General features: G+C 41.1%; 1 protein-coding gene across 12 annotated transcripts in view; it reads left to right on the top strand.

Annotated features, from left to right (window-relative positions):
• TNRC6B (trinucleotide repeat containing adaptor 6B) overlaps window positions 1-26,382 on the top strand; it is a 139,041-nt gene extending 112,659 nt beyond the window's left edge. For all 12 annotated transcript variants that reach the window (XM_048933984.1, XM_048933982.1, XM_048933983.1 and 9 more), the window contains 11 exons: window positions 900-1,031; window positions 1,569-1,664; window positions 1,798-1,972; window positions 2,257-2,391; window positions 2,581-2,757; window positions 7,481-7,627; window positions 7,850-7,945; window positions 10,367-10,591; window positions 11,086-11,156; window positions 12,973-13,112; window positions 13,951-26,382. In XM_048933984.1, coding sequence (XP_048789941.1) covers window positions 900-1,031; window positions 1,569-1,664; window positions 1,798-1,972; window positions 2,257-2,391; window positions 2,581-2,757; window positions 7,481-7,627; window positions 7,850-7,945; window positions 10,367-10,591; window positions 11,086-11,156; window positions 12,973-13,112; window positions 13,951-14,338 — 1,782 coding nt within the window. In that variant the 3' untranslated portion in view covers window positions 14,339-26,382. The remainder of the gene's footprint in view (window positions 1-899; window positions 1,032-1,568; window positions 1,665-1,797; window positions 1,973-2,256; window positions 2,392-2,580; window positions 2,758-7,480; window positions 7,628-7,849; window positions 7,946-10,366; window positions 10,592-11,085; window positions 11,157-12,972; window positions 13,113-13,950) is intronic.
• Window positions 26,383-27,011: the final 629 nt, after the last annotated feature.

Genomic DNA, 27,011 nt, shown 5'->3' with positions numbered 1-27,011 from the left:
AACCACTTTCAACTGTAAATTTTATATTCATTGAGGGATGAAATTCTGCAGAAGAATTAGCCTTCTGTCATTTCAAGGCAGTGGGTTGTAAGCGCTCTCTACCAGTATTTTAAAACTCAGGGTGAATTCAGAAATCCTGTGTCTTACATAGAGTTTTGGGGAGTATTTAAAAATCAAACTCAAGGGAAAGAATAAGAAGTTCTCTGAAGTGTGACAAACTGCTTAATTTTTTTCAAGCAGGTTTGTCTCAAGCTTTGTGTTTCAGTTACATTGCAGAACTCTTATTGAAGACTTGAGGCTCTCAAACCGCACAAGTTTAGCTTTTCTTTGCACTCGGTGAATACTTTTGGAGATTATCTTGAGTACCTGTGTAACTCAAATATGCAGGAAGAAATAGGGGGATTCTTCTCCACCAACTCCTGTCTTTTACTGTAGCTTATTCAGCATACACAGAAATTAACTCTTTCTGTGAGGCACTGTTTCTTTGCTACAGTGACTGCCTGAATGCCTTTCTTTTTCCTTGTCAAGCAGTACGTTTTTAATGTGATGATGCAGTACTGTGATTACTGGTTAGCTGCGTACATATCAGGATTTTACTCTACTGTAGTCTCTAGTAACTAATTGGTTGGGGGAGGAACCTTTGTGTGTGTGTGTGTGTGTGTGTGTGTGTCTGCATCTGCACATGTAATATTGTATATTGTCAATTGAGTGAGATTCACTCTGCTCAAGCCATAGACTGTGCATGTTTAAATGTCATGTGTTAAGAAATCTGTAATGTCTTTCCCCAAACACCATTTAAAATTGGTGTCCTATCTATTCTTCTATACAGATACTTCCATTTCATTGTCTTATCCTGTAGCAGTGTATTTCTTGAGGATATCTAATTGGTTTCCATGCAGGTTTCGGCCTCCATGCTCAAACAGTTCCCCAACAGTGGCTTGAATCCAGGTCTTTTCAATGTGGGGCCCCAGCTTTCTCCGCAACAGATTGCCATGCTGAGCCAGCTTCCACAGATTCCCCAGTTTCAATTGGTAAGTAGCTAATTATCTTGTGAAACAGACTGTTTGCAAATTGTCTGCTGAGTTTTCTTTTTACATCGATTCTGATTCTGTTTTGTTCTACTGATGCTGTGATTTTTTTGTACAAGTATTTCCTGCTCGTTGTTTGTGAAAATACAGCCCTCTTAGAGGCCAGCAGATAATCTGAGCAGCCCTGTTATTATTGGGTACGTTGTCATGGGTTGGTAATGATTCTCAGCCATGTCTTTGTATATTGAAAGCAGTTGGCTGATTTTTTTTATGAAATTTTTTTCAGACTTGTAGTCTCAGTGGCAGCAATAAAGGGAGTACTGCCGATGCTCTTGCATGATGTAAAGTTAGAAACAGTTAAAAGAGATAATATTTTTGTAAAGCTTTTGTTGTTAATTTTATTTCATTGTGAGGGATGAGGAATGATTTGCCTCTGCCTGAGTTCTGAGTAAAGCGTTGGCTGGTGGTCAGCTCCTGGCAGTTAGATTTCCCTTCAAGTGCTTTGAATTTTCACCCTTCCCACCCCCACTTGTCTTGCAGGCGTGTCAGCTCCTCCTTCAGCAGCAGCAGCAGCAGCAGCTGTTACAGAGCCAGAGGAAGTTATCTCAAGCTGTGCGACAGCAGCAGGAGCAACAGGTGGGGCACTGTTTCTGTCAGTTATGTGAAAGCATGAAGTGTACCAACACAGTACGTGTCAGAGATCACAGGCCTTTGAATCTTTTTCAGATTGTTTCTTCAGTACCATCCCTGTTTTTGTATATTTTTGCAGATTGCTCGTATGGTGAGTGCCCTCCAGCAGCAGCAGCAGAGGCAGCCTGGCATGAAGCATTCACCATCCCACCCTGTTGGGCCTAAGCCACATATAGACAGCATGGTACCCAATCCTTTGAATGTGGGTCTTTCAGATTTACAGAGCAAAGGACAAATACCTGGATACGGTTCAGGTAAGTGCTCCCATGGAATGAGTAATTTATACGTAATCACTAGAACAAAGGTTACAAGAAATGTGAGCTCTTGATAAAACTGCATAATTTTTACTACAAACAGCATGTCACAGTGTACCTTAAGTGGCATGCCGACTTAACAGGCTTATTGTAATGTTACTTTTCAAACATTCCATTTGTTAAAGTTGAATTCTACCTTATTTATATTGCAGGGCCTCCACATTTGAGGACGTTTAAACAAAAAAAGCAGCAAATGATAATGGCTTGTTGGTTTTGTTTCACAGGCTTTGGCTCAAGCAGCATGGATTATGGCATGGTGGGAGGGAAAGAAGCTGGAACAGAATCCCGCTTTAAACAGTGGACTATGATGGAAGGGCTGCCCTCTGTGGCTTCACAAGATGCCAATATGCACAAAAATGGTGAGAGGATTGGCTGTATTGGGAGTGCTCTTACGGTATCATCTCACCAGGGGTGAAATAGCTCAGGTGTAACTGCTTCTAGCTAGTTAACATCTGACCTCATTACTGTGCATCTTAATTTTAGCATTCCATATTCTCATCAAGACTCCTACCTTTCCGGTGTGTAAACATGTCTTTTTAATGCTTCAGGTGCAATAGTGCCCCCTGGAAAGGCTCGCGGAGGATCGCCCTACAACCAGTTTGACATAATTCAGGGCGACCCGCTGGGTGGCCATGCAGGCCCTGCTGGTGATAGTTGGTTACCTGCCAAATCTCCGCCGACGAGCAAGATCGGAAGCAAATCCAGCAACGCCAGCTGGCCTCCAGGTATTACATGAGGGCAGGGATTACGTCCCACCTTTATAGTAAATGTGCTGGGATCTTTCCTCAGTAACCACTGTAAGGAAAGTACTTGGTTGGCTTATCACATTTTTTTAAAATGTCCTGCGTATTAAAACATAGATGTTGAATTTCCAGTTAAAAAGATGTCTGAGCTAAATATGGATTAACTGATAAATATGAGCTAACTGATGAGTTGCCTGATTAGTATTCTGTTTTTATGAGTTGAACCCTCACAGTTCCGTGACTTTACACTTAAGGAAATTTTCATCTAACGTTTGTCCATAAAATGCGTAATACCAGCTCCTTCCTTTTATATTCATTCCTTACTTGTGTTTTATTACACTGACACAGGATTTAAGAATTCTAATAGTAGTATGGAATCAGAACGCAGAAGATACAAAAACTGCTTTCTTGTGGTGATGGGAAAAGGATTTTCCTCTCCTGGCTTTTTTATTCGACAGTACACAAACTTTCCCTTTCAGAAGTTATTTATAAATGTGATCCACAGTGGAGCACAAGGCTTCTTTTGCCAGCAGTATTGGTGTAAAATGTATATGCTGTGCTATTTGCTGTGATTCATTTTTTGTTGTGTTTGGTTGTGTAGTGTAAAGGATAGAAGGGTGATAACATATTTCAGTACTTTTCAGCAATCTTTTGGATTGAGCAGAAGTTTAGTTGATTTACAGGCACTGGCGTATTCTTTAAGTCTTGTAGAGTTTCATTGGCAGAATTTTTTGCCCACTAGAAAACTCAAGAATATCTAAGAAAAGTGTGTATGTATTTAAACACGTAATTATCTGCATAAAAGAGTTGTTAAACCCAAAGTGGTGCCCCTGTTGTTATATGGATCAATCACCAGTATTGTTCAGCAAGTAGCAGGATGCACTGATTTTTTTCTATGCCTGGAGAAGTCTTAAATTCCAAGTAAACATTCCTTGCTGCTAATCCTTTGCTGTGTACCCACTCGAGCACAAAGAAGTAAAGGTACAGGTACATCTCGTGGTGAACAGTAGTACAGGCCTTGCATTAAAAAGCCTAGAGATCTGTGCTACTGATGCAAAACAGCTAGAAGATTACAAAAAGTACATAGAGCTTTTACTGTGAGAAACTTTCAGTGTCTAACTGGTAAGAAAATGTTTTTTGATGAGGTGACGCAGTTAAAGAATTAGCTACCTCAACAGTGTCTGCACATGTACAACTTTTCAGACCACTGACTGCTTTCTGTAGAAGTGTATTTACATTACATTGCTGTCAGCCTGGCTGCTCATAGGGGGTTTCTTGAACTGGAATTAATGTTCATCATGTCAGGAATCCCCAAGGCTTAATTCTTTTCAGGACCTGTCTCCTAGGCTCATTGGTTACTTAAAAAAAAAAACCACAAGTTGAGAAGGTTTCCATATAAACCACCTGAGAAACACAGTACTGCTTGGGATGCTGGAAGAGGGATGTGAGTATCCACTCTGCTGTGTTCCAAGGTTTTGAAGCAACTGTTGGCTCTGACAAGATTATTAGAACCAGAATTCTGTTACAGAAGCAAAGCACTGAATAGCTGTTCTTTGTCCCTGTTCTGTGACTTTGAGCTTCCTTAGTGATGCTTGCAGTCCTGCTGTCAGTGATATGTAAACTTTTTGCTATTATTTACTGTCTCACACTGAGAGAGGATAGCTGGTGTTCATGAATCCTGAAAGTAAACTGTCACTGGGATCATGAGTACCATCCCTCATCTCCTGTGTAAATTAGTAGCTCTTGACTGTGATTGTAGACTTCAGGTAGGAGATTGAGGGCTTTGTCATGTGGCTTTGAGGTACTAGTCACTTTGTTGTTACCACTCTCATGAGGTCCATAGACTACTGGGACAAATGTTACTGTCCCATAAGCATCATCCATTTAAGCTGTTTCATGGCTTTGTTAGCTTTTTTGGCCTCCTTGAGAAGAAAAAGGTACCTATAATCATGATCTACCTTATCAACAGCCCTGATTAAGGATAAAGATCCAAGGTTATTGTAACCCCGTGAGTCCTTTTTCTGTCTAGGCTTGCAGATGAGGCTCACTGTCAGATCCTGGTATGGAAATTTTCTTCACAGTGTTAAGAAACAAGTTGTTAATAAAAATGAGTTTACAGGAGGGAACCTCGTGAAATGCGTGTGAGTTTCCTTTGAGTGAATACGCAGTGATCATTCAGCTTTTACCCTGATCTCAGCTTTCATATTTTCTTACTGAATGCCATCTACTGCAGAAATTCTGCCATTAAGGACAGCAGTAATTGTTCAGCACTAAGATGAATGAAATCATGCCCGATCAAACTGGTCTCTCAGGTGGAGATGAGAGCAAGTTTTGCTGCGCTGATCAGAGTAACGTCTTTAGATTACATCAAACAAGCTTGCATACCTAGATAGCACTATTTTATAATTTCCTCATAGAGGAATTATACAGTTGTGTGCTCCAGGCATATTTGTTTTGATGATGTTTTTCTAATAATCCTATACTTGAACTGTTCAGGAGATGGTTCCAGATACAATCCAGAGAAATGTACTTCATGTTTTCTTTACGATATAGAAATATGAGAGTTTTGCTATGGGGACTGTTCATGGATGCCCATGAGATAACTGTCATTCCTGAAGGATAGTTTGGAAATTTGTCAGTATGCTGAAGTTCACAGAAAACTCTTCTAGCAGCCTATCACAAAATACTGTGTATACTTGTAATACTGTACAAAATTGATTCCCCTCCCCTCTGTAGGCTGCCTTTAGGTACTGAAAGGCTGCCATGAGGTCACCCTGCAGCCTTCTTTTCTCCAGGCTGAACAAGCCCAGCTCCCTCCGCCTGTCCTCATAGGGGAGGTGCTCCAGTCCCCTCATCATCCTTGTGGCTCTCCTCTGGACCCTCTCCAACAGCTCCCTGTCTTTTTTGTACTGAGGGCTCCACACTTGGACGGAGTATTCCAGATGGGGCCTTACAAGAGCAGAGTAGAGGGGCATTTTGTATCCTAACCTTTGTTTATAGATTCTTCGTCTTGGAACAGAGAAAATCTTTTTGACTAGACCTGAGAATCTGCATTCAGTGGTCCTTAAGCATAAGGTGATCCTTCCCTTCAGGGGACTGCTGTGTTTTGGCAGAAGCTGAACATATTTCTTTCTTGGTATGGTGCTGATTGATTGTTCATGCTGTTAGGAATTTTGATACCTGCTAGCCTAGATTATGTAGTAGAGTTAGAAGAAATTGGGAGACTGATGTTTATAAAATCTTGAAGACAATAGGTAAGGTAAAATCAGAATTGTAATTTTGCAACCCTTGCAGTGCTGCGGCTGTGGTACAGGTGCTGGAACTGAGAGAATACGTATTTTACATAGGTGAGAACGTAGTTGGTTTTTTTTTTCCATCATGAGTAGTAAACATGGGTAGTGTTGCTTTTGGAGCTTCTACAGATAGATATTTCTAGCTGGTTGAAAAAGTGGTGGAAAATGGGTTCACAAGCAAGTGTGAGCTGAGAGAAGGCATTTTGGCATCCTTAATAGAAATGCTAAGACAGTGTGATGTCTGTAGCTTGCTGATAGTGGCCAGGTTTATGTTCTTGTCCCTAACTGCTGCCAACAGAGGCAGAATACTGGGATAGATGGGTCACAGTTCTGACCCATCAGGATACTTCTTATGTCTTCTCTTGAGATTCTCCTGACAGTGCAATGTCATAATCTAATACTGCCCTAATACTGTTACACCAACTGTTTGAACCATCACTATCACATCTTCTTCTCTGTTTGTCTGTCAAAGTTGTAATCTTGCTGCATTGTTTTAGCGTTAGCTGAAATGAGACTTTCCATGGTAGGTTCCCATATATATTGTTGCATTTCACCCAGATCCTCTGTTATCAGTTATTTCAAAACTTGAGGTTAGGAATGAAGGTATCAGTCCATATTCTGCATTTGTATCTGCAAGTGATTAATCTGTTACCTGGCACTTCCTTCACACGTCTCCAAATTGTTACATGGTACTCGTGAAGCTTCTGTTTTTGTATTTGGCATTATTCATTTCTTACCATGGCTTCCAGAATTGCCCACAGAACTTTATTAATTGAACATCTGTCTACTTCAAAGCAGAAACCAAGTTACTAATCTTTCTTAAAGTTGATGGAATTTTTTTTTCACATTCTCTCTATAACTCTGCATAATGTCTTAAAGATCTGACATTCATGGAGGTACAGTTGAGAGGCTAAAGCATATTTGTTCAGTCTTCAGTACAAAGTATGAAGAATGTTAACTTATGCACATATCATTTTTATCAGAAGGTACCTCACATTAGCATTACTTCAGTACCACTGGGTAGTGCATAAACTGTGTGTGTACCTAAAGTGCAAAGCATCTAAGGTTGCATTTACAAGCTCACACTGTAAGCACAGAAAGTATCTGAGCAGATATATAATGTATTAAGGAAGGCTAAAACTACTGAAGCCTCATCTGAATTTAGCTGAACAAAATGTCAAAGGAGCTCTGTATGCACTTGCAGTACTTTTGCAGTATTGGCTTGTATTCACACACTAGAAATAGCCCTGTGGGAGGAAACACACACTAAATTTTAACTAAGAGAAATCTGAATTTTATTTTTTTTTTTAGGAACAGTGTGGAAGATTGTCCTCCTAAAATATCCTCCACAGTTACCTCTAGTAAAGGCATTCCATTGTCTGCATCTAACTCCTTCTTTCCTCCTGTCCCAGAGTTCCAACCAGGAGTGCCATGGAAAGGTATACAAAACATTGACCCTGAATCTGACCCCTACGTGACCCCTGGAAGTGTGCTGGGGGGGACAGCCACATCTCCCATTGTAGATACTGACCACCAACTTCTGCGGGACAACACCACAGGTAAAACGTGAACAGCATATGATTATTTATGTCTGATATTTGAGAATAGTCTGATATTCCTGTCGTAACAGGATAAGTCTGCATTTGACTAAGAAGGAAGCCTGTGTGCTTGTGTACCACAGTTGTGTATCATGTACAAGGCTGACATTGTTATGAATCATGGCTTTCTTGAGATTTAACTCTGCCTACTGTTCACTTTCTTTCTCTTTCTGCCTTTGATAGGGTCTAATTCTTCCCTCAACACCTCGCTGCCTTCACCTGGTGCCTGGCCCTACAGTGCCTCTGACAATTCCTTCACCAACGTTCATAGCACTTCAGGTATGCAGGCTCCAAAATTTACCTGGACAGAACATTTACCAATTATTCACTAATTCTTATTCCATATTCCACCTTGAAATACCCTTTTCAATGTTTCCTTATGAAATTTGGAAATAATGATGTGAAAGGCTGATCAGATCATTTTCCTTGTGATAATAAAATATCCTGTTGTAGTTGCTTTAGAAACTAGACTAAAATCCCTTCACCTATCCTTCTCCCACTAAAACATTCGTAATTATGCAAGTTAAAAAACAAGATAGCAGTAGGCAGTAGATATAAGAGAAAAAAAAAAACAATACAAATGTGATCCATTTATATGTAAAAACTTAGGGGAGCCATTGTAATGTGTGCATGAGGTAAGGAATATAGAGAGTAATAAAGCAGGTGATTTTATTCATCTTGAATTTGGTGTGTTGAAGTTCTGTGAAGGGAACACTTTTTTCTTGCTTTCTGCAGTGCTCATATTTCCCCTGAGAAACCAATTTTTAGTCAAAGGACTGAAAGGCTTAGGCAAGGATCTTTCAGTGCTGGCCTGCAGACAGTAGTGTCTGCATCAGTAAGTAGAGTCTCCAAAGCTGTCTTGTGAAGAAAGGCCTCTGCACGCACTTCTGAGTAGGAAGCTGGAAATAGTTGTTTCAGACAAATAATTCGTATTTTGAGCTGCTTATAAATGCTGGAGTTTTCTTTTGAGACGTTATTGTCTGTGGCAGCTATTCAGCACTGAAGAATTGTGTGTGGATAGCAGAAGTGGTGAGCTTAGCTGAGAGCTGCATCTGTCCCACACTGTTTTTCAGGCTTCTGGGATAAAAGCAGTGTTCATACGATAACTCACCATCTTTGCAAAACACTGAAAATGCTGCTTACCTCTCAAGAAAGGGTATTCCTGCTTCCAGTTTGTGGCATCACGTTGGTTTGAAGCAGTATACATATATGCAGGATTCCAATTACAGAAACAATTTCTCTTTCTTAGCCTGAGTAGAGGAATGACATGTATCAGCTTTCTCATCTCTGCTTGCTTTTGTCTAGCACATAAGGAGAAGAGAGAAAGGTTAAAAAAAACAAAAACTGAAGTCATGGCTAAATTGAAGACAGTGCACCCAGTGCCTGCCATAAATCCTCTCTTTTCCACGTCTTGTTAAACTGCACACCCGTGTTCTACGGCTGGAAAATAGGTCATCTGAATTAAGGATTTAGAATTCACAAATCTATAAAACAAACTTGGTTTTTAAGGACTTTTATGTACCGTTATAGGCTAGTGCTTGAAATCTCAGTATTGTTGACAGTTACTGTCATTGAAATACATTGATCCAAATGTGAAGCAAAGTGTGCCTTTACTTGTTGCTCTAAGTTTTAATGTTGTCAGTCCCAAATGTATTATTCTGTGACATGTAAGCATGGATTTTAATCTCTTATTTCAAATAAATGATTTACTACCTTTTGTTAGTAAATGAAGATTAATACATGAATTTGCAAACATATAAATGAATTCCAATTAAGATAATATATGGCTCAAGAGCCTTTTCCCCTAAGATATTCTGTCTGTTTGCTGATTCTGTTTACAGAGCAAGGAAAAAGAAAATTACTCAAGCAATTTCAACTTAGATTTATTTCTTCTTACTGAGTGATAAATATCGCTTGATGTCAAGAGCTATAGGAGAGGTTACACTCTACTAAGGACAGTCAGTGGGGATGAGCTTTTAAATATCCATAATGATGTTTTGGGGAGCTTTTAACTTGTTTGTTTGTTTGTTTGTTTTTTGTTTTAAATGAGTGAGGGATGCCCACTATTATTCTTCTCCTAATAGGTACCTGGCAATATTTTCAAGTATAAATTCAGTGCATGCTGTCAAGATGGTTTTAAAGTCCAGTTGACATATAGCTAAACATCCTTCGTTGTGCGTTGTCATTGTGCACACTCTGTAATGACATTTCTGTTGTGTGAGAAAGCAGTAATCTTATTGAGTGACATCTTTAGCAGGTAGCATTAGCTTAGTAGACCAAGAGCAGTAAATGGTCATTTTGGTTCTCTGCAAGTCTGGGGCCTTGAGAAAGTTCAGTTTTATGTATTAAAATCAGTAGCACCCAAATGTGCAGGAAATCCTCAGATTTCTCAAGTGAAATGTAGTAGTGTAATATGGGTGTTTCATGTTTCTGTTGTTAATGATTAAATATACTGTGATAAGTTATATTAACGCAGACAATAATCTTCTTCTTCTGGGGGGGGCAAGGGTCAGTGTGTGTAAAATAAGCCAAGATTAACTACATGTCATGGGTTTTTTTGCTATGGCAGATTATTTTTTGTTCTGTGCTATATGCTTGTCTGTGATTGAAATTGCAAAGAATTTGCAGTAATGCTGTTATTGAAAGCTAGTTGAATCTTATTAGGTTTCTCTAATACATATTGTTTGTTCAATCTTCCAGCAAAATTCAGTGATTACAAATCAACATGGTCCCCAGATCCCATAGGACACAATCCCACTCATCTCTCCAACAAGATGTGGAAAAACCATATTTCCTCAAGGAACACTACAGGGCTGCCTCGCCCGCCTCCTGGCCTGACCAACCCCAAACCATCATCTCCATGGAACAGCACAGCACCCCGATCGGTCAGGGGCTGGGGGACACAGGACTCAAGGCTTGCCTCTGGTGAGAAGAATCATCTGATAACGCCATTGATCAGACCTGAGGAGTGTGCGTTTTACAGCACTAATGGTTTGGAGGAGAGAAAGTTGCAGTTGCCTGGTAAAAGGAAAAAAGTTCCTTAAGTTCTTGAAATGGAAATGAACTGTCAGTGATTGGGATGGGGGGGGAAAGGGGGGCTGGGGCAAATCCTAGGTCCTGCTGCAGGAGATTAGTGGAGAGGGCTAAGAGTTGCAACAGAGGAATTTCTGTTGCATAGAGCCTTTCAGAACTTAAAGAGAGTTGATGGGGGGAGACTGCTAGAAAGTAAACTCTGGTAACAAGTGGATCCTGATGTGAAATGTGAAGAAAGATGTGCTTTTTCTTGGCAGGAGTAAATATTCAGCTCTCATATGTTATTAGGCTAATAATGCTGAATTTGTCTGAGACCGAACGACCTGACTGTAAAGAAAAAAGGTTTTTCAAAGGTTTTTCTTGATTCCTTTCTCTCCTGTTTGCAGCATCTACTTGGAGTGATGGTAGCTCAGTTCGTCCTAGTTACTGGCTGGTTCTTCACAATCTCACTCCACAGGTATTTTCTGTTATTGTCTCTGGGAGCTTGTTTGCTTTGCTGAGATAGCTGTTGGTGGGCTCTTCACTTGGCCCTTTGTGATTAAAATCTAGCAGAATCAAGTTTGTCAGCATGCATGAGATGCTTTTCTACTAACCAGGACTGTAGTCTAATTGGTTTTTCTGTAGTCATCTTTTCATTTAACTTCAAGATGTTCAGTGTTTTCTGGATGACTAACTTAGCTTTTTCTTACCTAGCATTCAAAGAAAGTAATGGAACAGAAAGGTTTGTTTTTCCTAGAAGTGAAGAAAAGTTGCATGACCATAATGTAGAATGGTTGACAGCAGAGTCTGTTTCTTTGGAATATAAGAACACCAGTATAACTGCTAGCTTTCACTTTGGTGTTTCCATTCTGAAACCACAGTTTTTCCAGCTCTCCTGCCAAAAACAGTCTAAATAGGTTATCCCTACAAAAGTGTTCTCAGCACTCTTCCTTTCAAAATGAATTCTATGGGGATTGTGGTTTTGTCGATCTCATTTAGTTTGTATTGAATGCTTAGGAAAAACCTATGTGATTATCAGCAGTACCCTAAGGTTTAGACCCTAGTTCCCTGTTCTGCAGGGTAATTCTGGTAGAGCTTAAGAAGGCATCAGTATGAAAGACTGAGGTCTCTTTTGGATCATCCCAAATAGCAAGCTACAACTTCTTTCATAGAAAGGATTGTTTTCCTTTATGCGAATAAAATGGTAGGAATGGAAACTGTGAAGAGGCACAATTCTAAGTCCCTGCCTTTATGCGAGTTAGATTAATATTGCTTTAGGAATCATTTAATGGAGTAGAAATATATTTTGAAGGTATTCAAATCAATAGAAAAGCAGATTATAGTTGTACCTTCTCTAGCAAATCCTCTTTTTGTTGTGGAACAGATACATTGAAGAGGAGGAAGTAAAAGATTAGCATGACTTCAGAGGCAGTATCTCCAGTTTCTTTTTTTAACTGGGCCCATATTTGTACCCACATAAAACTTTCTTTTCCTTCATTTGAGATTGTATTGTATAATAGGGGAAAAAAGGAGAAAGAAGGAAGTCACACTTCCTTTAAGTATTTGCACATACGGATCCCGTTTGTGTGTGCATGGTCTTATGGCATACAGGGAACAGAATCTGTCTGTACAGAACACTTTGGAGAGCAGCAATTCCTGGAGGTAAGAAGCTGTTATGCTGCAAGAAGGAATGTAGGCAACAACTGCTGTGAAAACATCAGTCAGGAGGAATGAACGTTGGTGGGTTCGGCAAACTGTTTCTATGACTTACTGTTTCATAAACCACAAAGACAAAAAATAAAATAAAAATTAAAAGGCCCCTTATTGTAGAGGTGAGAATTCCAGTTCAGTAAAGACTGTTTACATACGGGTTGATCTAAATGCTGCTGGCATCACAGTGCTGGAAACTAACAAATTCTAGTTCTTCTGGCACAGTCCTAATGGCTGAAGATGCTGAGAAGTACAGCCTGTCTACAATCACTGGAAAACCTGCAGATGTAAGGGTAGTGACGGAATGAGAAAGCAAGGAGGGGAAAATGAGTCAAGCTACAAATGAGCTGAAAAGATAAGCCAGCTTGTTGCATGAAGTGTAATCACTGTAATTGTGAGAACTTGAGGCATACTAAGATGCTATTTAAAAATTAAATCCTGTTACCTCTGCTTTCTTTCTATTGCTTCCACCTGTTTTTCTCTGTGAGAGCAGATTATTTTCTAGTGACTGTGGCTATTAAGACAGAAAATGATGTAGTGAAGTAGTTGCCAACGTCTCTTCTATTTTGGCTGTTCTTCTGCAGATCGATGGCTCAACCTTGAGGACGATCTGCATGCAGCATGGCCCACTGCTGACATTCCATCTGAACCTGACCCAGGGCACCGCTCTCATCCGATACAACACCAAACAGGAGGCGGCCAAGGCCCAGACTGCACTGCACATGTAAGCAGATCCCAGTGTCCTTCGTTTGCTGCTAGACTAGTCATGAACACAAAATGTGTCTCCAGTACTGTGCTTTAGAAGCTCGTTTCGGGCATTTTTGAAGGGCATCTTTCATTCACCAGTAGGAGAAGATGAGAAACAAGGGTGCCTTCCATTTATCTTGTTTTAAGTACTGCCACAGACTGGTAAATGCAGAACCACGGAGGTGCAAATAGCAGGGTGGAATTGTGACCAACATGCAGATTGCTGTACAGTTCGGGCTATCTTATGAAAGATCATGAATAAATTTAGATCATTCTTACATGTGTCACCCAAATGTGCAGGAATCTGCTGTTATTTTGAGATGTACCTGAAATAGCTCCTTTGAAAAGCTACTGTTCTTTACTTTCCAGTTCTTAAACTTTTTTGAATTCACGGTGGCTCTAGTATGTTTTGAAAATGTGAGAGGTTTGGAGACAAAAGTAACTTCCTGGGCTTTTTAAACTTCTCTTGCTCTGTTTGAATGGCAGCATATGTGCATGTATCATTTTATCTACACCATATATGTACTTTTGTTGTCTTTGCATTTATACTCAAGGCTTTAGCTTAAATACAGAAAGCTTTTGTTGCAGGTTAACAATAGACTATTTGATTTTTGCCCTTTATAAAATGGAAGTTCTTGTGTTTTGAGTCAGTTTCACTGTTGAGAATGGCTGACATTTACTGTGCTCATTCCATTCTGGCCAGCTGATTTCTGCTTTGGTTTTGTCAGCAACTAGCATTGCTTCCATACCTTCTGAATCCCTTCCCTTCAGTTCCAGCTTTGACTAATTATTTTTTCCTTCCATACGTCTTCCAGGTGTGTGTTGGGAAACACTACCATCCTGGCTGAGTTTGCCACAGATGAGGAGGTTAGTCGCTTTTTGACACAAGCTCAGCCCCCTACACCTGCAGCAACCCCAAGTGCACCCGCGGCAGGCTGGCAATCCCTGGAGACGGGACAGAACCAGACAGATCCAGTTGGACCTGCTTTGAATCTCTTTGGTGGGTCAACAGGGCTTGGGCAGTGGAGCAGTGGTGGCGGCGGCAGCAGTGGGGGTGATCTCACTGGCGCTTCGTTGTGGGGGCCCCCAAACTATTCTTCAAGCTTGTGGGGGGTCCCGAGCGTAGAGGATCCACACAGAATGGGCAGCCCTGCTCCCTTACTACCTGGAGACCTTCTGGGAGGAGGGTCGGATTCAATCTGAACTTAGAACTTTCAACTCTGACCTCGTGACCTTTTTTGGAACAGCAGCAGCACTAACTTGACCTTTTCGTTTTTTTTCAACTTGCAATAAATACATTTATAAAAGGAAAAAAGAAAACGGAGAGAGAAAAAAAGGTGGGTCATTGACAGACTGTCTGAGCACATAGTTGCCTCCCTTATATAACTTCAGTTTTTTCGTTTGGAATATGAATCCAAAAAGAGAACATATCACTCTTGAAATACTTGAATCATGAACGCCAACTTAGAAAGACAATGTGAAGCAAGTACACATACCATTTAAATTTAAACACAAAAAATTAAAAAAATTAGTTTCTAGTTTTTCACTTTTTCATGTTATACGGAAGTTGTTGCTAAGAAACATATATACTGAAAAAATAGCTTTTTAACTTTGTTTGCACTGGGTGTGTTTCCGTCCTTAGGTCTACCATGTTGGGTTGGGGTAGGGGTGGGATTCAAAAGAAAAAAGGGGTGGGGGGAGGGGAAGACTTGACGGAGCCTCACTTTAAAAACAAAAAACAGACAAAAAAAATTAAAAAAACAAAAAAAAAAAAGAAAAAAACAACAACAACAAAAAAACCATCACTTTGTGATTGGCTGGTTGATAAGTACCAGTGTGTTCTGGCACATGTAACTGCCCACGTGTGCTTGTTTCTGTGTGAGTGCGTGTGCACATATTCGTGTGTGTGCATTTTTTCTCTCTATATATAATCTTGAAACGCTGCATTGCTGATGGTCTATGGGCTGGCTGGCCATCTGCTTGTCTTGCTTCTGAAAACAAGACAGGCATGGTGGAGTCCCTGTGGCTGAAGCAGAATCCAGTTGGGCTGGATTAAAATTTGTCAGTAAGTTCTTTTTAAATTCATTTTAGCAGGGTGCTATCTCAAGTTTGCAGATCATACTGAATGGGTAGTTGCTTCCTAGCCCTTGTTCTAACCCTGTGGTAGAGCAGAACACTGCCATATCCAAAGGATTTGGTGAGAGGGGAGCCAGTGTTGTCTTTTGAGTAGCAGTGTATTTATTTATTTATGTCTGCATGTGGGGTTTTTGTATGGAGTGAACCCTAGAATGTTTGTTATATAATGCAAGCCATTTTTTTTTCTTCTGAAGAGAGGAAAAGGGGAGGAAAGAAGACATTGCCATTTTTGGGGTGACAAAGAAGAATGTTCTTATTCTCTTGCAAGCTTCGGAACCTTTAAAACTAACAAAAAGAAAAGTTTCTTTTCTCCCCCAAAAGCATAAATAAGCACCCACGTTCATTCTTGAAGAATCCATCAAAAGCTTGAAAGTCCAGCCCAACCAAATTAGCCTTTCAATTGATTTACTGCTTGTTTTAAAACTGACAAAGGTGAAATTGTGTCAGCAAACCGCTGGCCGGCCTGCCTCATCCCCTGAAAGCACATGCAGCTGACTCCCTTCCGCGTCCTTCACGGTGAGCGTTACCTGTGCCAGGCCTTGGTGTATTACAGCACCAGACCATCACTGACAGAAACGTTTACTTACGAATGTTCTTAAACCAGTGTGTACTTCAAACGTTTCCTTTTGTTTCTCTGTGTTGTGTTTTTTCCTGTGTACGTGGTTTTGCTTAGGGAAGTATATAACTAGCAAAGACTTTTTTTTTTTTAAAGTATTGCACCTTTTTGTTTTTTGTTTTTACTTTTTCTGTACTGTTGCTTTTTAATTTTCTGTATTTAAGGAAAGGTTTGGGGTTTTTTTAGCATCAGTGTAAGTAGTACTCTGGGCAGGATAGGGGTGACCTATGTAATCCACAGTGATAGCCAGTGTGTGCGTGCATGTGTGCGCTGGGAACAAACTTCCGAGACTGCTTGTTGTGAAGAGCCGTAGCAGCCTTGAAGGAGCATCTCTTTACACAAAGCCAGAAGTCGTTCGGAGGAAGGCTGGGAAAAGAGGGAAGAGAGATGCCGGTACTTTTCGTGTAAGTGCTAGCATCCGTGTGGCGTTGTCTAGCCGTCGTACTGTCTAACAAAGTGCCGACGTTCAGTACCAGCAACTACCTGTCCATTCCAACCCTCAGCGGGAGCAGTTCTCGGTTTTTATTACCTGTCGGGGGGAGGATAGGAGAGTCTCCAGCGTTTTCATTGAAGGATCCAACAGTGTCTAATACGTTAAAGCAGGGCATAGGTGGGGAGAAGCAGAAGCAGACTCAAGTAGGGTAGGGGTGCGTGTGTGTGTGCGTCTGGGTGCGTGTGCCTGTGGGTTGGGAGGGGGGGGAAGGACAGGGGAGTTTTGTGGCTTTTCTCAATTCGCCCTTTCTATGTAAACCCAGTGTCACAAGGATGACTGACTGAGGGAAATGCTGCATTTACACATGCCTGTAGATTTGTACACAAAGTGTTACGTGACAATAAGTATGAGTAGGTTTGTATTTGCTTAGTAAACTGGAGTGTGCAGCATACTCTGGCTCCGTTGGAATGTACTTTTCTATCACATCTCCTTCATCCCACCATGCACAATGAAAATTTCCTCTTCCAGCTCCTGCTACCTAGTGCCCCTCGCGTGCACGCATCCTTAGAGCTTTGTTTCTGACGGTCTCCGCTCGAAGCCCAGCTGCACTCCCACAGGCAGAGCAGGTTCCTAAAAGCCTTGTGCCAGCAGTTCTTCCTAGCGAAGCACCTTTGGCCCGAGTCAGCCAGTGCCCCTTCTCCCCGCGGTTTGCTCTCCACGCTGGTTCATCGCTGTGTGCCACCCTCACTTCTCTCTCCCAGCCTGCCCTATGGTCCCTTTTCCTGCACTTTGGGTTAGTTGAGTTCATTGCGATACTACGGTGAAAGCCGGGTGCTAGAGCCCCTCTTGTTTACAAGACGTAATGAGGGATTTGAAATATTTAAAAAGAAAAGCTAAATTGTTCTTCCATTGTAAGCTTAAAGGGAAAAAAAAAAAAATTAAAACATACAAAAAAAAAAAAAAAAAAAGACCAAAAAGTGCATATATATATTTTAGATGAAGACTAACTCTGGGAGCATTTAACAGTGTTTTTGTTTTAATTTTAACATTTTATTTTCCTGCTTTAAATTTGCAAGCATTCTCAGGAATTCTAGGGTAGGAAGCCAGTTTTTTGAAGATGGTTTATTTAACCTTATCCTAGATAGATGGCTGTTTCTTGTTGATAAACTTTTACAAGTTCCTGAATCTTCAAAATGTTTGAAAGTTTTTACTTTAAAATAAAAAAAGCTAAAAAAATTAATAAAAAGAAAAAGAAAAAAAAATGAAAAAAATCTCCAAATGTTACTGTCAGGTGGGGGGGGTCAAGAATTGTAAAGACTGAGTAAATTAAAACACATGAAGAGAACTTCTTGGTATCAGCAGCAGAAATCCGTTGCGATCTGAAGTTGTGGGAGAAGAAGGGTTGTAGTGCTTTGGTACTCGTGTGCATTTGCATGGAAAAGAGAAGTGTAAGAATGGAAATCTATTACTATGTTCCCTTTCGATTTGAAACGAAAATATTCTTCAAGCACCTTTTTAAAAGCAAAGTGAAACTGTAAATCTAACAAAAATGCAGTATAGTTTCAACTGAAAGAGTCCTCAGTGAGGAGGAGCAGCAGGAAATACACGATGTTGCTTCTTCAAGCCACTTCTAAGTAGTGCTAAATACCAGTGCTGACAGAACGCCGAAGAAAGCAGTAGTTCTAGCCTGCCTTTCTCAGTACAGAAAAAAGGGAGGCAGTATGAAAAAAAAACTTCAGTGAAATGTACATTAGAAATCAACTTTCCCATTTTCAGCTGTTTTGGTCAGTTTTGTCCCCCAGTTGGAGATTTGCTGCTTGCTTTTCTTAACCCTCAGCCCACCTTCAGTCTTTCTGTGTTGTTTCACATGCGGGGAATAGCTGGTAAACTCTTCTGTTCACCCTATTGCTGCTGGCTGTCGGGGCGGACAGTCTTGAGCTTCAGAGCTTGGTGCTGGGGTGCCTGACTTCTGCCCCCAGCTCTAAGGGTCAGGGGTTTGCTCCTCCTGAAATGGCGAGACTCACACCACAGAAACCGCGCTAGTGCCTTTCTACATGCACCCTACAGTAGGGGAAGGGAGGGGAGATGAGGCAGTATGGTGGCTTAACGGAAATAAATGTACCCGTTCTTAGAGCAAAAAGAGCATGCAGTGAGTCATTGCATGCAGTCATGCAATGAGTTACATAGCAGTAGTTGTTAAGATAGCTTTTTACTATTTAAAAAAGTCAGATGCCAAATTAATGTCCTTTTCATATCAGTTGCCCGGTGTTTTTGTGTTGTGCTCTGTGTACATACGAGTGTATAAGTGTGTGTGTTGACTCTAATGCATCAGCTAATTTGGGAAAAAAATTGTATAATGGGCCAGTAGAGGAACGTTCATTTAGGACGTTAAAGATTTTTTTATTATTATTATTTTTAAGGAGAAAAATTTGAGGGTTTTTTGGCCAGAGGCTGTTCAAATTGGCAGAGTCCTGAAAAACAAAAAAAGGAAATCTTGGGCTTTGTCAAATAGAGCCTGGGAGTGTGGCAGTCATTTGGAAGTTGAATCGTAAGTGCTGAGGGATGCAGTCTGGAGCTTCTGCCATCAGCTGAGTCCAAGCCTCCTGTCTTACAGCAGTCTGCTCCTCCATTCCTTAAAGGTACAGGCCTGCAAACGTTAGTGACTGTCTTCTCAGTGAGTTTTCCAAAGTTGTTCAAGTAAAGCCACGTTAGTCTTACTGCTTTCCAGCCGCAGGTGATAGTTCCATTCCTCTGAATTACGCATAGCTGGCCGTGATGCTGGCACGGCTCGGTCCTGGCATTCCTAACCCCACTGCAAACTATTTCTGAGCATTGTGGTAACCACACTCATCTCCTAGGGACGGCAGTTGCTCAAATGTTGTAAATACCCTGCTACCATTTGGGCTTGTAACAGTAGAAAAGACAGCAGGAATAGAAGTTAGAGTATTTGGGGGCTTTTACAACCATTCCAGGGAAGGAATTGGTGACAGCATCTTGTTTAAAATGTTGACAGAGAGAGTAAAGGGGCTGGGGAAAAGCATCTTACTACGTCCTGCATGAAAATCAGTTTTACTTTCAAGCAACAGAGAACACTTCTTCGTTCTGTTCCTGGTTTTGATTCTTAGGATTATAAAGCTTAAATATGTATGTACTTTGCAGGTGGTTTCACATGTCCTGCCTTTTTGTTTTGAATCCTTCAGTGCTACATTTTAGCAGACTTCTAAACAAGTACCTATTTGTTAATTCCACTTGGCTTACCCTAGCCAGCAGTGTGCATCCAGCTGAGACTTTTTTTAATAGGTTTGTTGGTTCTTCCTAAGTTTGAGAATTTCCTTTTAGCTATAAGAAAGTCTAGTAAGCAAAACAATAAAAAATAAAGAGGAGTGATGCAGCTCAGAAATCTATGTTGAGACCTCAGATGCTTATTTTGGAAAGCAGATTTAATATGTACATTGGAAGACTTGCCAGTTTTCCCACTGTTTTTGTACTTCCCTGGACTTTTACCCAACATTTTTCAGTGTTTTTGTTGTTTCTTTTTCCCAGTCACAGGGTGTCAGGTTTTTCTTACAAGCTTTTTTTTTACTTCAGGTTAAATGGCATGTCTAATGAGCAAGTGTGTGTTTTTCTTTTGCAATATAAACACAGATTTTCAGCAAACTGTGTGGGATAGCAGCGTCAAAGATGAAATAACAACTGAACCTTTATATTATGGTGACAGCTTTTTTTTTTTTTCTTCCCTGACACAGATTTCCAAACATTCAGTGCTTAGAACTTTTTCTCTAAGATTTTTTCTTCCTAAAAATGTTGCCACATCTTCCACTATTTGTGTCTTGACAGTGCATCCAAACAGGACCCTTTTTGGTCCTGCTTTTGCTTCATTCTTTGTTACGTTTACCTTTTAGGCTTCTACATTTGTTAACGTGTATGTTTTTCCTGTAGATATTAAGAGGAGTGCTGTGTGTTTCTGAGATACCCACATCTGGCCAAGTCTGATCCAGGCAATCAGGAGTGACCGTCACATAAATTAGTCCCACTGACCTTAAATGAGTGCATACTGCTCAAGTAAGGGCTCTTTGTGTAAGTACACTTCAGCTGGATCAGGGTCCAGATAGCAGATGTGGACTTGTTACATTTCCAAAGCAGCCAACAGACCAGTGTTGCATGTATCACATTCACTGTAAGTCGTGTGACCTTAACATGCAGTAACTCTCTTTGCAGTAGATGGTTAGTGTCTCAGGGTACAAGTCCTGATGGAGTGAAAGGTAGTTTCTTCCGTCTCTAAGGAGGAAAGGTTCCCCTACAGCAGGAGCAGCTTTCTTATCTGTAAATAGGCATGCATGTATTTGTGGGCAGGAAAGTAATACCAAGAAAATTAAGTTGAAAGGAACTAAAAGAAAATAAATGCTCTTGAAATGCAACTTTGGTCCTGAATCTGAAACAACATATGCAGAATCCGTTGCTGTGACTAAATTGATTTTTGCACAAAATACCATTTCAATTTTACAGTTTTATTTCCTACAATTTTGCAGAGTCAGAATCCTCGTTGCCTGATTCTGTTAGATCGTATCAGTCTGTCCTGCTGCGATCAGAATACAGATGTCAAAGCCCAAATTATCTTCCTTTTTCTTTACCAGTACTGGGATTCTCAACACGGAAGAAGGATGTTAGCAGTAACGGGAAAATCTGTATACCTTCCCTGGTGTTGACAAACCCTGCTTCCCTGTTGTGCTGAGTTCACATTTAGGCTTAAAATGCAAACCCTTAAGTGTTGCTGGAGCAGAGCTGTTGGTTGGACTAGGGGGCAGTAGTGTAACTGGAGGTTACTGGTTGTCTTGCTAGTTTGTGCCCCTCACAATGTGTCCCTTCAGTGTCCTGTCACTGTAAACACCAGTGTTGCTGAATTTTACCAGAGTTCCCCTGCAGTGGATCATAGAAGACAGCCAGGTCTATCTTGTAGTGGCTCTCCAAACAGAGCTTTGTCCACAGTAGGATTCAAGGGTCCGACTGCACTGCTGTTAAATCTCAGTCATGGTCCCATTAAAATATAGCTGTCTATTTCATGGTATATGTGGAACTTTAAAACTTGTGTCAGTGACTCTTGCTTTTAATCCTTATATGAAAACTGATTAAAGATTTCATCTGTGATACAAAAAAGCGCCTCAGCTCCTAATGGAGCCTCTTTTCACTGTTGTCTGGCCAAGATAGATAAAGCTTCATCAGTGGCATACAGCAGACAGCATCTATTCCCATCCACAGTTTGTGTGTTTGTCTTCATTGAGCAATGCAGGAAAGTTTCTCTCCAAAAATCTCCCAGGACCCAGTGCTATATAAGCAAGTTTCTAGCAAATCAAACGCCCTCGGCAAAGAACCATTTTTACTCTGTACGTGTGACAGCTGGGACTGGTGGCATTCCGCAGTGTTAGGGCTCCTGCTAACTTTGTTGTGTGAGAAGGAGTTTTTTGACTCTGATATTGATTCTGATTGATTCTGTATATGAATATGGTGCACTCGGGTGGGAAAACAAAGCAAAAAATGCATTGTGCCAGCCAGCATTAAGTATTTTTGCAGTAAACATTCTTGATGTTTGTGGACAGAGGGGAAGAGAAAAGATTGGAGAAGTTAGCCATGGATGGGCAATATAAGCAGGCAGTGATGTCTCCTTGAGCATTCAGTCCCTCCTCTTGGGTATTAGTGTGCGTAGTTGCATTCACAGAACTCATTTCCCCTTTTATTAAAAAACAACTTTCTTTTTTAACTGAGATAAAGTCAAAGCTTTTCCTGTTGCAGGTGACACACAACCGTAAGCAAACATTTTCTTCACCATCTACTGTTGAGCAGTAAGCAGGTTGCACAGCTTGCTAGAAAAGCAATTTTTGTGACATGGTAATAATATTATGTGCTTTCTTTCCCCTCCCTCCCCCTGCCAGATATGGCTTACCCTTTCTATATAAGGCACTGAGTGTGTTGTTTTGTTTTGCTTTGTTTTGTTTTGTTTTGTTCTGGAGATGTGTGGAGAAGAAGCAAAATGAAGTGAAAATGCAAGCCAAGGTAGAACAGCCTTACTTTAGGGGGTAGCCTTACAACAGAGCTTTATAGTGAGTGTGCTGTATTCCAAAATATGTAAGCCAAAAACAAAAAGCATTCACTTATGCAAAAAAAAACAAAAAACAAAAAAACAAACAAAAAAAAAAAACAAAAACTTAAAAAGAGGTGTTGGAAGACTTCTTTAATATGTACCTTCTAAAGGTAGAGTAAGGTCTCACCGAGTGATACGTTATTGTGATACTTCTTGCTGGGTCAGTAGGGATGGGTTGGGGTATAAGCGCTTAACGTTTTCCTCCTTGTATGTTTTTACAAGCAGTAAGATAAATGTGGTATTTATGAATGTGCCTTTGTGAGTATAGTGACTGTCTGAGGAGACTGCTTGGGCTGAAGGAGAGACAATGGTCAATGTAATCTTTCAAGAGGTCAGATGTTGAGATGTTGAGATTCCAGCCTACTGGTCCCTTTGGGCAAGCAGCATCTTTGGGCTGGTCTCTACACTGCACAATACGTATTCTTATGTGGTAGAGATCGGGGTGGGGGGTGAGAAGGGCTGTCGTGTGATGCACAGAAGCTGTTGGTAGTTCTAGGCTAGTCTGCCGTTGCAGGTTGAGTTTGTATATGTTTTACGTGGCTTCTCTTTATGTTGGTGTGCATGAGTGTGAGTGTGTGTGGCTTTATGTTTTTTGTAAGCACTGGAGAATTGAAACACAGTGATGTTTGAGACAAATCTATACATGTAGAGAAGTTGATGTTTTGTAGCTTCTGTTAACTAGTGGGTGCAGGCACACTTTTACCCTCTCTGTCCGTGTCCTGATGAAAGAAACAGGAAAAATTATTTTTTTCAACCTGTCAACTTCCAGCACACTTAATGTTGCCATTTAAATGAACAGGGTATTACACAAGAAGAAAAAAGAGTTTTTGAAATGGTGAGGTAGAAGTGTTTAAAAGGAAAAAAAAATTGAAGTAATCTTTTGTTTCTTCGAAGCTGTTTGTAGCTAAACATGGGAATCTGCAGTGTCTCCTTCCATTTGTTATTTTCTGATAATTCACCTCTTCATCCCATCCAAAATGAGGTGTATGAGATCAAGAGCTGTTGCTGTAGCCCCTCATAATTCCCACCATAAAAAAACTCCAGTGGGATCCCTCAGCTCTATTCAGGAAGACAAAAGAGAGGAGAGACTCTGCAGTTTTCTTTGCTTCGCTCTCATTCCTCTCTAATGGCCTTGAAATGTATTATTATGCAAATGTGAATTTTGATACTGAACTTAAGAAGAGGTTGTTTGTTCTTTTTTCAAAAAAAAAAAAAAAAAAAAGGTCCCATATGTGGTCAGCATCGCTTCTTTATTTTGTAAGTGAATTGTAAACTATGCATTCTGCAAAGGGGGCGTAGGGGACAGAGATAGCTTTGCTAAACTGTTCAGGAGTTTCTGTGTCCATGGTTTATCCGTTACAGTTTGGGGGAGTGGGGAAGTGATGACTTAGAAATAAGGAGTTTGCAACACTTTTCCAGAATTTGGCAGCTGGACAGAGATTTGGAAAATCAAGGTGGAATGCAAAAATAAAATAAAAAAATTAAAAAAAAAAAAAATCCATTCTAAACCTTCTGCAGGATTGTGAATTGTAGCCATGCAGTGTTAACCCAGGGCCAGTAGGGTGAATGGGACACCAGCTCTACCTGGGGAACAATCCACCACCTCCTGCGTTCTGGCCCCGGTCAAGCTCAGGAAACAGTGCCATAGGCACTGGCTCTTTTGGATTTACTACTTGCTTTCCATTACAGCAGTCTTGCACTCTCCCAGGAATCGGAACACAGCTGGTCTGTCTGTTTACACCCGCTTTTCCCTAAAATTTTCATCGCTGCTGCTTCTGGCACAGCTCAAATAGTGGCAGCACAGCTATGGACAAGACAGTGGAGGTGGTATTTCTTCCTAGTGCTCATCAAAGCATCTACCAGTGCTTTGTCTTCTGGTGTTACCATAGGTGATTTAGCATTAATGTTGGCATTAGATGAAATTTTGGGGAATGTTGGCTGACGCGTAGACTAGGCTCTCTGTTTAAAAGAGGAGATCTTTATTAAGTAGTTGGTATCATAATGGGCAAAAAAGGATTGACTTCCTCACATCTCCAAAATGCAGTCCTTGTGAATTGCACGTGCTCTATGAAGCTTGCTGAGCTTCTAGGAGCAACCTTCTCAGAAAAATGTAGATCTCACTGCCCTCTTCATCATCTTGATAGGGACCCTTTGTTGACTTGACTTTCTCCTTTGTCCGTGGTACCATGGTACCTGCATTATTCTTGGCATTATCTTAATGTAATATCATATACCGAGAGATTATCCTGCCTGTATTCAGTGTTTTCATGCAGCAATTTTATTTTTGTTGACGTTCACAGTACTGTAATAAGTAATAGACTTGATGATCACTCTCACATCTGTGCCTGCCTTGCAGATGTGATCTTATCAGGGTTCCACTCTGTCAGATTGCCTTTAAAAACATTTATATGGAAAAAGTGAAAAAAAATCTGAAGTTTAAACTCACTCACAAAAATACCTCATGGTACATTTCCCCTTCTCATGTAACCATTCAAATCTTACTTTTTCTTTGAAGCTCAATGGGTTTTTATTTCCATCTGTTATCTCCTTTTTAGAAAAATGTTTGGACTATTGGTTTTGGGCACAGGACCAGAAGCCTGAAACTCCTGAATTTTAACATCAGCCCTTATTCTTCCCTCTTTGGCTGTGGGCGAGTCATTTAACTTCTTTGCCTTTGTTTTTTCATTTGTAAAACAGAGGTGATAATAACACTTACCTACCTCACAGGGGTTTTGTGAGGATCAACATGTTTGTGATGTGCTTTAAAGATTAAAAGCTTGATAGAAGTATTAAGAGTTTTTACAGCAAGACAGTTCATTTTTTTTTTACATTTCTTTTGCTTGTGTGAAGGGAGAGAACCCATGACACTGTCTTTGATAAAGCCATTCAACACTCAGATCCTAAATAACAGACGTTAATGGAGGTTCAGTTACTCATCCTCGTCCTCTCTTCATGCCAGTTTCCTGCTGCTGCTCTTGTAGGGTTACGCCAGTTTTGCTGCAGGTCACACGTCTCTAGTTACACTTCTGGATAAACCTTTGAACTTGAAGTACTTGAGCTTGCTGCTTCTTTCACCAGATCTCCAGGTTGGAATCAGTTTGTGTACTTCTCCCTCCCTTTCAGTAGAGTTGTTGTTCGTGTCATCATTCAGGTGGGCACTTCTCTTGCCGTTGTGAAGGGGAGGCCGTGGTCTGCGGTCGTAGAGAAGGGCTGTCACATGGAGAACCATTCCACCTTAGCTGCTCCGTGAACAAAATCAGAGTGGTTTCCCATTCCGTTCCCCAAATTGATGCATCCCCCCGTGTGTTATGGGTGACACTTTCTGCAGTGTCTCTCGGCTCGCAATACCCAGAAGCCGTCTCCTGCCAGTAGGACACAGGATTGGAGGGAGCGTCCCTCGCACCGTGAGGGCAGGCTGGGGCCTGCAGTGGTCAGGGAGCCTCGCTGCCTTCTCCAGTCTCCAACCATGTGGATGCGCATCTCTGGGATGTGCTTTTGGGCCTTTTGAGAGTCTGGCCTTTGAAATGCCAAGGAGATGGAGTCTGTGAAACCTCCTGTCTGACACTGCCTGCTTCTTTCTGTGCTGCGCTGCCCCCCACGGCCTTAGGGACGACTCTCCACTCTCGTAGTGTGCCATCCTCTCCATCGCTGCCAGTCCTTGAGGCAAAATGCAGTGCTTCTGCAGAGAAAGGAGCTGAAATGATGCACCGTGTGCACCCGTGACGTTTCCATACACATATCTTACATTTCTGTCGGGTGCACACAGAGCATCTGCTATGCGATGCTATTCCTTTCTTAGGCAGAAAACAGAACAAACAGCAGCACGACTGCTGATGGCAACTCTGCCATGTTTACTTTGAACCCAAGGTTAGCTATTTTCCCCAAAGAACCAAAAAAAAAAAAAAAAAAAAAAACCCTTCTAACAAAGTAACCAAATGTTATCTTCCAGAAGGAGGGAGGAGGTGCAACGGTGGGAGTGCTCTGATCTATCCTCGTCTCCACCGCTCGGCTGGAGATGCGAAATGCTGCTTTCAGTTTCACAAACATAAGGGATTATGTTTACAAAGGTCAATGCCTTCTACCTGTTCAGGAAACTGGCTGACAGTGGGCATCAGGTGTCTGGTGAGCTTCTCCTCGCTGCAGACTGGCAGTGGGAGAAGGTGTGTCGAGAGGAGTGGGAAATAGGTTCATTTCATCTGTCTTGTCAGCAAAGCAGTGCCGCCTTCCTCTTTTCAGAGAAAGAGGGGGAAAAAGGCAGAATGAAGGGAGGAGGTTGCAGAGCAGAAATCGGTGATGTCCAAACTGGCTGGATGAGAAAAGGCAGCTTTTCTACTTTGCACATAACTAGGTAACAGGAAGGTACAGCTCAGTCCTCTTGCCTGAAACACTGTCCCCCAGCAGCAGACATCATAATAATAAGAATAGCAGCTGTGTATATTGATGCTACTTGCAAGTTACCTATAAGTGTTTTTGGTTGTGTTTGAGTTTTTGTTTTTGTTTTCTTATACTTGAAACAGCTTCCTTTGCTCAGCTCTCACCGTCGCTCTGCTTCTCC

The sequence above is a fragment of the Lagopus muta genome, chromosome 1 (assembly GCF_023343835.1).
Source record: "Lagopus muta isolate bLagMut1 chromosome 1, bLagMut1 primary, whole genome shotgun sequence".
In the NCBI taxonomy this organism is placed as follows: domain Eukaryota; kingdom Metazoa; phylum Chordata; class Aves; order Galliformes; family Phasianidae; genus Lagopus; species Lagopus muta.
Note: the sequence above shows the minus strand (reverse complement) of the source record. Positions and strands in the feature narration are given on the sequence as shown.